Genomic DNA, 12,953 nt, shown 5'->3' on the forward strand with positions numbered 1-12,953 from the left:
ACAGCAAATTTTACGAACCCCATCGACAGAATGTGATCAGGGATGTTATTTGGCTCGTTTTCAGTGTTGCTTTCTTCTGTTCATAATGTCACCGTTGAACAGTTCTGTATCTCAGGAGCCTCAGCTGAAGTTTATTATTGTTATAGTTTTCATTCTTCGTCAAGATGTTAATTATTTTATCTTCATTTCTTGATAATCTTTCTGACAGTGGACTAAAAGCCTTGATTTTGACCCCGTTTACAGAGAAAACACGTCATTTTGCTTTTTTGTTGCTGTTTCAGAAACATATTGTGTTTCCACAGAAAATGAGGCAGTTAGCATGTTGGGCGATTAGTTTGTCCAGGTTGCTTTTGTAATGAAACATTAATATTGGCGAGTACACGGATTTTCGTCTGGAGGGTTCACCTGTGCTTCAGCATTAAGCTTCCTTCTTAAACTCTCTAATGTCTAATTTATTTTTGTTTTTCTCTAAAGATGAAGTAGCAGCATTCGTTTAATCACTGAGGCTTATAAAGACTTTTATTGTCTGCTGTTTTGACATCAAACAAACCTTCTTGTCTTCCTGAGAAAAACATTTGTTCGGCAGACTGATTAAAAAAAAAAGCAAAGCAGAGATTAGAAAACAGCGTAAACAGCAAAATATTGCATTTCATCTCATCGAAAAATCTGCTGTTTTCTTTTACGTCTAATGAAGTCGACTCCTCTGAATGGACCTATATGAAAACACGACATACCTTTACCAGCGGCCTGTGATTCTGTATTTATGCACAGCCGGTGTTCTGACCTCCCGGCTAACGTCAGCGCGCCCTGCAGTGAGTCAGGCTGCAAACAGCTCCGCTTTACAGCAGCTGTTAAGACACTCGGATCCACCGGCGGTATCCTCACAGGGGCGGCGAAAGAAACAGATGTAATTATGGCACTCTGGCTGACGCAGAAATCTGCTGCCAAGCGTGTCAATAATCCAAACGGTTACTAGACCTGATGCCAGTGAGAGGTGGGATCGCCGTTTCAGAACAATCAGAGCAGATCATGGTAGCAATACTCATTAGTAGTATATGTTTGTGGCGACGTGAGTTTGAATAGAGCAAGTCGATTTTAAGCTCTGTTGAAAAGTGTGCCTAAAAACTCCGAGCCTCATTTCGCCCGTTCGAGCAGTGCTGAGTGTGTGAATGGGAGAGACAAAAAAAAAAAAAACTTGCACTGCATCGTCAGGGTGCTGCTGAGTCTCAGCAGTTCTGGCATTAGCTCCGGAACATCAAGATGGAAGACGGGATTAGCCGGGTTCTCAGGGTAGATTAGAACAACAATAATTCCCAAATTCCCTCACAATGAGCGCGGCGAGGGAGGGCGTTGCTCTCAGTAGGTCAAGGTCGGTGGAGGGATTAAACGAGCGGCAGAGCGAGGAGCAGGCAGCGATGCAGGCGAGGATCTCTCAGATATAGGGCGTTTCATCCACATGAGTGTATGAAGTGACACAGCACTTATCTCAGTTATGCAACTCTCAGCATCAGAAACATTTCAGACCAGGTTTGTTTTTTTCTCTCATGCTGCAATCTTTAATCAATCTTTGATGGATTTGAAAAAATAGAAGACACCATAGATGTAAATATCTTTTCGATACCTGACATGTGGATAACCGCTGCATGTCTCCGTGTTCCTTGAACTGCTTCGCTATCTATATCATTGTTGAGGTTTCCTCATGAAAATAACACACTGCTCGTACTTTTCCCTTCTCCAGCTTTCCTCATTATAGGTGGATTTGTGTGAAACACTGCAAAGCTCATCCAACCAAACCCAGGAAGCTGCAGCCAAGGTATGAAGTGCTTCCACTTATTTATCTCCTTCTTGGCTCAGGCAGACCCTGCCTGTAATAATGCCGCAGTAGCAATGGAAATACGCGCACCGTGCCACGCCGGGATATGGATACAGTACATCTACCGCGAGCCGGGAGGAGGGGTCATGCAAGGGAAGCTTATTGAAGTTTATTGGAGTGCGACCGCATTCTTCTCCTGCCAAAGCGCTTGGCTATTGAACAAAACAGAAGTAAAAGATTAGCAGTTTTCCACTGTTAAATTTATGCTAAACATTGGCATCATGGAGGCGTTTTCCAGGCCCCGGGAGAGCTCGCTCATTAGAGTGGTGCTAAAATAGCTGCTTTTTGAAGTTTAAAAATATTAGTCAATATGATGCAGGATAAAATATGAAGTATGTGGATATAAAGTGCCATGTTTCAACAGTCAACAGCTGATTCCTTCAAACTTCTGCCACTGATGCTTTTCTGTGCTGCATCTTATTTGTTTCACTGTGAGGTGTCTTAACCTTTGAGTGTGATTTTTGCAGAGGTCATTAACAAAAGAGAAAGGAAGCTGAGAGTGAATGGACTGGATCCTTTGAAGAGAGCAGACAGCGTTTTGGAATGAGAGGCATCTCTACGCAGTTCTGGTTACTTTATGTCTAACAAGTCAACAACTCGGAAAGGGATTTTGACTCCCAAGGCTCTCCGTGTTGCTCTTTGTGTCAAATATAATTGGGCCTGGCGCCTTGTTCCTCTTAATTCCTTCTTATTCCCAAGGCAAGATAAAAAAAAAAACCCTTACTGAGAGGAAAATGTAATTCATGGCGGACGCAAATAAAGCTGGAGGTCACTGGGTTTTTGTGAACTCGTTGATGGACGGAGACAAAACCAAGGGCTTGTCGGGAGAGATGACCTGGATAGAAAGAGTTACGTCAGGCCAAGGCAATACAACTCAGACAAACCAGCTTGGTGTTGTTTTCAACCTCAGAACGCAACTGATTATAACTCCCAGCTCTTAATTTCTCTGAGGAGAGGAGCCAAAGTACAGGTGATCCTGATTGATTTGAAATTTGCTCCTTTAAATTGACCACAGACTCATTTTTAAAGCAATGCAGCGACTCTTCCTTCACCAACGTAGAAATCTATTATTACCATTTGGATGCACAGAGTGAGTCCGCCCTTATTTATATGAATAATGTCATTTTATGTATTATGTAAACGCTTTGAACTGCCTCGTGTCTGAAAAGTGCTGAACAAATGAACTTGCCTTGCCTAAATCTGCAGCAAACTCAAGATTTTTCATCCAGTCTTCACAAGATTGAAGCAGCTGGTTTGTCTTTAGACCGAAGGTCAAGCTTCCGCCTCGGAAGCGTCAGCAGAGCGCCAGCAAAAGGGCACCAGTGCAGCTGTCCCGGCTTTGAATACGACACACAAGTCATTAACTATTAGCTCCCTCCAGGAGTGAAGCGTCGCAGGTCCGCCGCTTCTTGGAACAAGAAAGAGACACGTCTCCAATCAGGGAGCACCAGAGACAAAGTCTGGAGTTCAGAGTCCAGCAGAAACCCATTCGCACGTCGTAAAAAATAAAAAGAAATCAATGCACCATAAAAGTGACACATCGCTTTTTCCCAGAAGACAATGTCAGCAGTCAATATGTGAAAATAAAAAGAGGTCATTTCTAATCTCCTGCTTCCCGATATATCATGAAAAATTACACCGGAGTTTGGGATTTTGTCAGGATCTCACCTCCCGGACCGATCCACTGACTCAGACGCAAGACATTAGTATTCTCGAAACAGAGCTCTCAGCCTGCAGGGCCGTGTCGCTACTGAGGGTGTACAGAAAAGATGGATTTGTCAGAGTTCAGAGTTTTTTTTTAATTCTCTGTGGAGAACCGAGCGTCGCAGCCAACCAAAGCTTACAAAACCTACACGCAAGTTACCACATTTACTCCTGATTTCTTCCACTGATATCACTCAGTGACGCATTCAGGACTAAATATTTATATGTATTTTGCTCACTTTCATTGAAGAACGGCCTTTAAAAGATGAAAAACACAGCCATGTCATTTTTTAATGAGGACAAAGGTTAAGAATGACCGAACTAACAAATCATTACCCAGATGTGCTCACGTCGTTAACTAATGAGATAAAGCTTTTTCTCCATTTGAATTCAGTTGTTAGAGGTTTTTTATTCTAGTGTGTTTTCTTCTTTTAAGCTGAGATCTTATTGATCACCCTCATTTCATGGGAATGCATGGGAGTAGAGAGAAATCACCAGTTTTCTTGCATATCTTTGGGTTTTGTCACCTTTCGTCCTCCCCGCTTCGCCTCCTTCCTCTGTCCTGTCGTCTCACTGTTTTTTCCGCATGGATGAGTTTCGGACAGCAAACGCAAATGGAACCTGAGCAGGTCAGGTGAAGCCGGCGTTGAATTATTAACCCAATCACCTTATCCATTAACAAGCCATAAGGAACTGACCGCAAACCGACGCTACTGCGCTACTTAGATAATAGCTCTGGGTTTATGTAACGTATGGTGTAAATTATTAAAAGCATGAGCGTTTGAGAACATATTCCTTCAATACATCCATACAGCTTCTGCTACTGCTTTATATAGGTCGGTGTTGATGGGCCGGAGCCAGAACCAGCTCACGATGGGTCGACAGGAGCTACAGGTTAGCGGCGCATCACGAGTTAAATGGAAATCACATTCGCACGTTTGAGTCAGCAGTTGATCTCAAGCGCATTTGCATGAACTTAGAGAGGATACTTCTTCCAAAAGGCTCTAAACTTGGCGCCTACTGGCTGCGAGGATGCAAATCTCTGTATCTTTTTGTTGTGGTTGTTCCAGAAATCAGTGTTTAAAACAGTGACAAGCACATAAAATGTCAACATAGTTTTATGGAAAAGGAAGTTGTATTGCACGGATGGATCGATATCTCGCAGCTTTTTTTTTTTTTTTTTTAATTATGGTACTTTCTACAAGTTATTCAAACTTCACACCATTGTTCTTTATTATTGGGCCAACATATCCTATCCTTGATAATAGCTGGATGGCAATGTCTTTATGGTATTCTGAAATTTAACCTAGATAATCAATACAGTAAATAACAAAACAAACAAACACACAAAGAATCATCGCTGTGTCTTTAGATAAAGTGTGATCCTTCTCCATTATAAAAATATGTTTTATTTTTTTATGAAAGATGTCTTTTTTTTCTCCACATAATTTGCAGAGCAGTCCAGCTTATAGACAACAACTGTTAAAGGCAGTAAAGGTTTTGAGAAACCACATCTTTGGAAAAGTACTGACATTTCATGATGATAGAGCGATAAAATTTTGCGACAACTACAAGTCAGCAAGTCCGTTTTCTTTTTCTTTTGATTAAGTCGTCATCAAGAACAGTACAGGCCTGATTAAAGAGATTAATGAAAAGGCTGCGTTCGCATGGTGTGTGTGTGTGTGTGTGTGTGTGTGTGTGTGTGCGTGCGTGGACGGTACAGGATGTCCTCTTCACAGGGCTATGCCTTTGATTTCTGTCCACGGCCTGACCTCATCTCCTACCTTCTCATAAAACTGTCACCTCAGCTCTTCCCGTCTCGTTCTGTCGCTGCAGTATTTCTGAACTTTATGTCTTTATGTTGCTTCCATAAATTCCTCATTTGCCCCCTACAATAGCCCACAGGCTAATGTTTACCCCTTTAAAAGACCAGAAAATAAAAATTTTAAGATTTTGAAGAACTTCCCTATTCCTCATTCTTCTGCTTCAGTTCAGCTCGTCCCTGCTCGGTTCCTCCCTGCAGTCTGTAACTCGCAGGAAAGTGCAGAGTCATAAATCTGGTACAGTGATGATAAAATCAGCACCATAAAGCTTGGTCTACATTTATATTTAGCTCTCACAGACTCATCAGAAGTAGCGGCGGGGCGACGGCTTTGTAGCGCACCGGGTCAAGGCTAAGCTAAGTCGCCTGCATTTTTAATGGCGCCGATGCTTTGCAATTTGAAAAAAAGGGGGGGGGGGGAAACTGGTGTGATGGATTTTTAATGAGGAGGAGAAGGAAGTGGGCAATCTGTCAGGGAGGGAAACAGCATTCAAGTGTTAGACGACTCGGTAAATGTCCTTATATTAATTGAAAAGTTGAGTTTATAAAATGTATTTTTGTTCCTCTTGCAGTTTGACATTCACTGTTAAACAGCCGCAGTGAAACAATGTAGTTCAACATTGAAAACTGCAAAAAAATCAGCAAAGAACAGGAACAATATGCATCAAAATTGTGACAAACGCCTCGTGAGAATTCCCCCTCTGTCGATGTGAACTTAACAGTAATCTGACACAGTTGTCATCCAGTGTCTTAGTCGCGGCCTTTGAAATGTGACAGCAGCCTCTCAGAGCCGTCGCCCCACTTTCTTAAGCCCGAGTCGGAGACAGTCGCTTGACAGCGCCTGATGCGGCTCACTTTGATGGGCTGATAAATTTCATAGTGAGGCTTTCGCTCATTTGCATTTGAGTCAGGTCGTGGGTGGCCCTGCGCCGAGCGGAGCGTGTGACCGCAGTGTTTCTATTAGAGCGCCGTTTGTTGAACAAGCGTCATGCCCCGCAAGTATTTAGCAAGCCAACATTAAAGTTCCCCGAGTCGTGAGTTATTTGGACGGCGTGTACAAAAGGTACAGTGTGGCTCACAGGAACAAATAACAGTTCAGTTTGTACAGTGTCAAACATTTAACAAAGTGTCGATCAAAAACCCGCAGGGAGATAAGAAACGCTACTGTAGCTCAATGGCTCTCCCACGAACCACAACATCCCGATCTTTCATTATTCTACACACATATACACCAGTTATCTCCACTGAGGCAGATGACTCGGACTACTGGAGAGTCACAGGGTGAAATTCAAGCTAAAAAAAAAAGGAAAAATAGCGAAGATCTGCAGCATGGAGAGTGGAAGTGATGGACAATAACACGATCCCGTTTTCCTGTCTTTACACATCTGAGCGTGGTTTCTTACTGAGCACGCTGAAATCCAAAGGGAGGAGACAGAGTGTGGCTTTGTCTTGCTGAGATGGCGATGAGTCATCCTCCCCTGACGCCCATGGGACCGGAGAAACACAAAGACACACGAGCGGGGAGCCGGCTGATGGATACAGTGATTGATAAGCAGTGGGACAGCTATTGTGATTGCCGTTGCATAACCAAGGTCAAACTGGACACCTGCAGCAGCATTAGCATATATGGAAAGATGACTGTGTGTGTGTGTGTGTGTGTGTTTGGGTTTGGGATAGCCATGTGTTGACAGCTTGTTTTCTTTCCATGCTGCAGGGTTTATATTTTAGAGTTACAGTGTTTGGACTTCCACTTGAATGTGTGCCTTGTGCGCTAATTTGAGAAAAAGCAGAGGATGATGTGCAGCAGGGCAGACTTAAAAAAAAAAACAAAACAAAAGACTGTTTATGTTATGCAACCAAACTCGTGATGAAGCATAACGGCAGAACAAAGCGAAGCAGAACAATGGCTCGAGTCCTTTTAGTATTTAATTTGCTCCTTTGACTTGTTTCAAACTGCACCTAATGGGCAAACAGTGGTGGGTCTGTGAAATGAGTCAAGTGATGCGAGGGAGTGTGTTTGTTGATGCAGTTCCACCGTCAGGCCACAGGGGGAGTTTTAAGGTGGGAGGACAGAAGTTGAGTGGGTGACTTCCCTGCTGTACATGATGGAGAAATCAGCTGTAGTCGCCTCATTTTCACCTGTTATTAAGTTTTCAAAACATATGAACAGTTGTATTTTCTCTAAGAAAAAACAGCTTCATGTGTCCTACCTTGCATCCCTTGCTCTTCTCGTGGTTGCTGGTCTGTCCGCCGGCGGGACACGGCGAGCACGGCTCCGGGTGGTAGTACTGAGCGCAGTGCAGCCCCGTGTAGTGGCAGCAGCCGTACGGCGAGGGGAAGTGTGTGTACCACAGCTCGTCAGCCAGCGGGCACTTGGAGCAGGGGTAGACCAGGCCTTTCCCCGGGGCCTTCTCCACGCTCACTTTGGGGTTCCTCATCCATCTTCTGACCTGCGCGAGCAAAAGAAACAGACGTCGGTTTGATTTCCACCTTTGCTCCTCGCTTGCTTTCAGCTGCAGTCACGTGCGTTCAGAAGCGCTCACACAGGTGCTCCACAAGCACACACACGCACAGTGTGCACACACACTGCCAGCCTTGCCAGCTGCGACTTTTGATCAGAGAAGATAGGTTTGTCACGTTATCCCTGACTACATGGCAGCTCGAGTGGGACACACACACACACACACACACACACACACACAGAAACGCTCTTCAAAGAGGCACAGATTGCTTCTGTGCTTTCCCACACAGGGGAACGCTCACCAGAGACATGTATAAGCAATGTGCACGCATATGCTGCATACTGATGACACAAAGTACAATTCTGATGGCTCTCTTAAGCGAGATGAGGTATAAAATCAAAGTCTAGCTGCCAGTGCTCGTCTGCCTGTGTTTGACTGGCCTGAGTTTCTTTCGCTTCTGGAAAAAAAAAAAAAAAAACGAGAAAATCTCAGGAGGCTGGTCTGCAGAGGCGAAGGTCAGTCGACACGAGTGCAACTCCGACGAATTGTTGCGAGTTAAAATGTTTGAATTTGCTGCCAGTGGCGGAAACACACGCATTACGCAGCCATATGGCGTCAACAGCGAACGGGGCTTCGTCCGTGATGGGGTTGCATCACAAACGCTGGCACGAGTCGGTGCATGCGAGCACACAACGTACAACGCTCCTGCTGTCACTAAGACCTACCAGAGTGGAAAGCTGGGTGTGTGTGTGTGTGTGTTTCTATAAAATATACAGACCTACGGCACACAGAAGCCAATTGACATGGACAAACTGCAACATTTTCATGAGGATCCCTGTGAAATCATCCTGCCGCGTCAGTCGAACACTGAGCAAACACCACAGGGCTATAGCTTCTGTGACTGAGCAGCGTAAGGTTCAGACAGCTGTAGAACACACACACACACACACACACACACACACACACACACACTGAATGCTGAAGTCGAAGGGTAGCCAGACAGCGTGTCAAGGCATGTCGGCTGAAGAGGAAAAACGGACTCGGAAAAACACTCCAGCAGGTCAACACGAAAACAAGCAAGTCACAGCAGGACTGGCACAGAAGTCTGATCTCTCACACACACATACACACACACACACACATACACACACAGGAAAAGAATTGTGCAACACGAACCTCTTCACACCAAAGTGAAAAGAGTGAACCTGTGATCGACATTCCATCTAATTAGAGGACTTTTGGTTTGTTGTCTCCTTTGTTTGTCATCAGATTGAAAGCCGAGTGAAAAATGCTCGGGTATGATCTAACAGATCAAACAGACTGAGTTCGTGTCTCTTGTTAACACATCACACTGACAAGCGAACTGATGATAGGTGTCGACAAAACCCCGTGGATTCACCTCACTGGCCAGAACACATGCAGCAGCCTCAGATGTCTCGTCTGCTCTGCATCGTTCTGAAAACGATCGCAACGCCGCCATTCTGATATCATTCTTGATTTGTCATTCTCTGTTGAAATGCCCAGCATTCATCCCAAGTGCTATTGATTTTATATTTCCTTCTATCATTTCCCATCCTCGTTTGTAGATCTGTGCGACGCAAAGCTGCGTCTGGACTCACCCTCTCCTCGTTATGTGATTAGAGCTACTTAGACACAGATAGGGAGGCAAATAAACCCCGAACAGCAGCAGGCATTAATTCTGATTTGGTGCTGCGTGCTGATGCATATCGAGAAGCTCCTGAGCGTGTGTGTGCTCGCACTTGTTGGTTTGTTTTTTGTTTTGTGTTGGTCTGAATCACTTATCAGTTATTCATCATCGATGAATGCATGGTTAGATAGATAGATAGATAGATAGATAGATAGATAGATAGATAGATAGACGGACATTTCACATGTCTTGTGGGAGACTCGGAGCAGCAGACGGTCCCTGTGGGAGTACATGTGTGTTTTGCGTGGGTGTTAACACAACACAATCTGCCCGTATTCGCGGAGCGACTCATCAGTGATCCGCACCATACTGCACACCATATGAGGCCGAAACAGACACCAGAACGTACATTTTGGATGACCCAGTTGGGAAGGCAGAAATAAATTAAAAAAAAAAAAAAAACAACAACAGCACACCGAGACCGAAGATCCACACAAAGCAAAGAAAAATAACAATTGATGTTACAATTCTGTTGAAATTTTCACCTCAGGGCTCCAAATCTGTCAATTTGGTGTAAATAACACGTGCATTAAAACCCTCTATTTATTATTTTCTTGATGTTATTACACTGTTTGAGAGTAATGAATAAAATAATAATGTTGGGCTGTATTCCCAGAGCCACACACTGATTATTGAATGAATGCATCAATCCGCTTCTCTTCCCCAAGCTGGAAGTGATGTTAGTTATTCCTTCCTGTTATGGCCCGGAGCCACATTACTCCGTCTTCTCCTTTGATCTCATGGAAATCAGCCGCGAATTATTCACATTTAAGCAGGCAGAAGTTGAGCAGTTTGTCAAACTCGGCATGTTTTAGTCAGTTTGCAGCTTATACTGAAGCTCGCCACTCTGACAAACACTGATGGTTTTTTTTTCTTTTTAAATTTACATATAGAAACCTTGAGCACAGTTATTGTCAGCATGTCGCCAACATGCAGCAGCATGCCTTCTTGATGTTTCTTGGAAAAAGTTGTTTACATCTATTCATGGTTATGAGGATTTAATGGTGAGTGAATAAAATGTCAATTAATTTCTCACTGGCTCCTCAATGTTTTGTTTTTTTCTTTAATGAATCAGGAAATGATGCACAAATATTATTGGCAAAAGTCCAACAAAGTTATGTAAGAAATGTTTACACTTTTTTTGTGCTAACTGTCTGATTTCTCACATGTACAGAAATATTTTGATCAAAGAAGTACGAAAAAAAGAGTCTTTATAAGCTACTGTCTCCTCTCATTGATGCAGAGTAGCAGAGTACGCCTCTTCCAAATCTATTTTTAGGAGCACTTGCGGTGTGCTTGATATTCCTGATAAAGTTTTAATGCGTCTGTGATTCTGCGAGATCTGACGTCAGCCAGATGACCGAGAAGCTTCACGATCCATTAACCTACTGCTGGTATCTGAGGTTTCCGCTCCTCTAGAGAACATCCCTGAAGAGCAGAGGGCGGTTTGGGTGTTCGGTTAAGTTCCGTTTCCTCTTAAAAATGGATAGATGCATTGATGGACCAGTGGATCGACTGACCTACTGATGAATGTGTTGATAAATAGACTAGAATATATCAGTTTAGACTGTAATATTGTCATTTGATTGCATGGTTGTGATCTGTGACTATATATTTTGGTTCCATTAACATGTTTTTTTTTTCCAGTTCCTGGGACTTTTTGTCATAAAATTATCACAGTTTTTGTTGGTTTGTGTCCTGAATGTCTCACTGTGTAGCATGTGGCTTATGACACCATAAAAACAGATCAGTAATGAGACATGTCTGACACATCCACGACATAAGAATCCAGTGTTGCAATAATAAAAGTCAAGGCTGTTAGTCACCATTTATAAGTACTTATGAGGTGTCATTAAAAAAAAATTGCACATAACCCACGAGGTACAATTTTGTACTCCATTAGCTCTCTGGATTGCGCGTTTGCGAAAGTACTTCCACAAACACGTCGACCAATGAAAGCGTTTGAAGCAAATCATTAACATTACACGTGCACTGAGCCTTGTGACAACGCCGCGCCATAAAGCAGGATACGCTGCGTGGATCCTAACTATGGGATCTAATCTGCTCGGCGGCATCGTTATAGCTGTGTCACACACATATACACGCACACACTCACACACACTTGGGAGTTCTTTAACGCAACAGTGTGTTTTCAAAGAGAGGTGCCCTCCTCACACTCACTGTTAGAACAGATACGCAGTCAGTGAAATGTGTTCATTAGAGCAGCTGAGCTTTCAGTGACATCATCTTTGGCACACACACACGCACGCACACACACATACGTGTGTGTGCGTGCATGTGTGTGTGTGTGTGGGCAAACGATGAAAGTGCAGTATCCCAAAATGTTGGTGTCATCCCAACTCACCTTTCTCTTGACAAACTGGAAGGCAGAGCACTTCTTAAAGGAGAAGGCAGTCTTCTCTCCCCCTCCTCCTCCTCCTCCTCCTCCTCCTCCACCTCCTCCACCTCCACCTCCTCCGTTCATCAGCTTCATGGCTGACACCGGCACCCCGGTAGCCTCGGTAGATCCCAGGATGACGGGCAGGGCTGGCGAGGAGCGAAGGGGACAGAGCGAGGCAGAGTTGATATCTCAGCCGTGAGCGCAGGACGGGAAAACAGGAGAGATGCAGGGAAGAGGCAGCAACAAGAGGATGCAGGAGGAAAGAGAGAGCGGGAGGAGGTGGTGAAGGCAGATGGACCTGAGCGTGAGGCAGCGAGAGGCGGGATGCTGCGATAAGAACGGGATCAATGAGAGACTGACGTGTTGAGGCAGATAGAAGAAGACGTGAGATACGTTAAAAACAGAAAGATAAACTGAGGGAAAAGCGAAGGGGGATGACACAAGCTCCTGTTGCTGTGAGGAGGAAGCAGCTTTGTTTACAGCTCAGCACTGTCACAGCATCAACGCCGTGTGTGTGAAGTTTATACATGCAGGTCTGAGTGCATCAACATGCTGAGTGCATCACTGGAAGTGAGAGTAAGTTCGCCACATGCAGGGAATCGACACGTACCTCTACCTTTACGCTGTTGTGTTGGCTGGCTTCCACTGATCCTGCTGCAGTCTGTTTGTGTCTGAGGACAAAGCTGGATCCCACTCCTCAGTTACAGGTGTCCCTCTGCTTCCTGCTAAGCCTGCATTCCCCAAAAACAGGATGGAGCGAGGAGGAGGAGGAGGAGGAGGAGGAGGAGGAGGAGGAGGAGGAGGAGGAGGAGAGGAGGAGGAGGGAGAGTCTGTGATGATGCTGATGATGCTGTGCGATTCAGTGAGAGCGTGTCAGTGTGTGATCAGTGCCTGTGAGGGAGTGTGCGTGTGCGTGTGTGTGCGTGTGTGTGTGTGTGTGTGTGTGTGTGTCCTCGGCAGGGTTTGAGGTGCACTGAGGAGGA

General features: G+C 44.5%; 1 protein-coding gene across 1 annotated transcript in view; it reads right to left on the reverse strand.

Annotated features, from left to right (window-relative positions):
- Positions 1-12,744, reverse strand: part of sgk1 (serum/glucocorticoid regulated kinase 1) — a 30,443-nt gene extending 17,699 nt beyond the window's left edge. Inside the window, exons 1-3 of the mRNA XM_030109648.1 lie at positions 12,581-12,744; positions 11,935-12,115; positions 7,610-7,849 (exon numbers count right to left, since the gene is read on the reverse strand). Coding sequence (XP_029965508.1) covers positions 7,610-7,849; positions 11,935-12,063 — 369 coding nt within the window. The 5' untranslated portion in view covers positions 12,064-12,115; positions 12,581-12,744. The remainder of the gene's footprint in view (positions 1-7,609; positions 7,850-11,934; positions 12,116-12,580) is intronic.
- Between the last annotated feature and the right edge of the window lie 209 nt (positions 12,745-12,953).

This window comes from Salarias fasciatus, chromosome 15 (genome assembly GCF_902148845.1).
Source record: "Salarias fasciatus chromosome 15, fSalaFa1.1, whole genome shotgun sequence".
NCBI lineage: Eukaryota > Metazoa > Chordata > Actinopteri > Blenniiformes > Blenniidae > Salarias > Salarias fasciatus.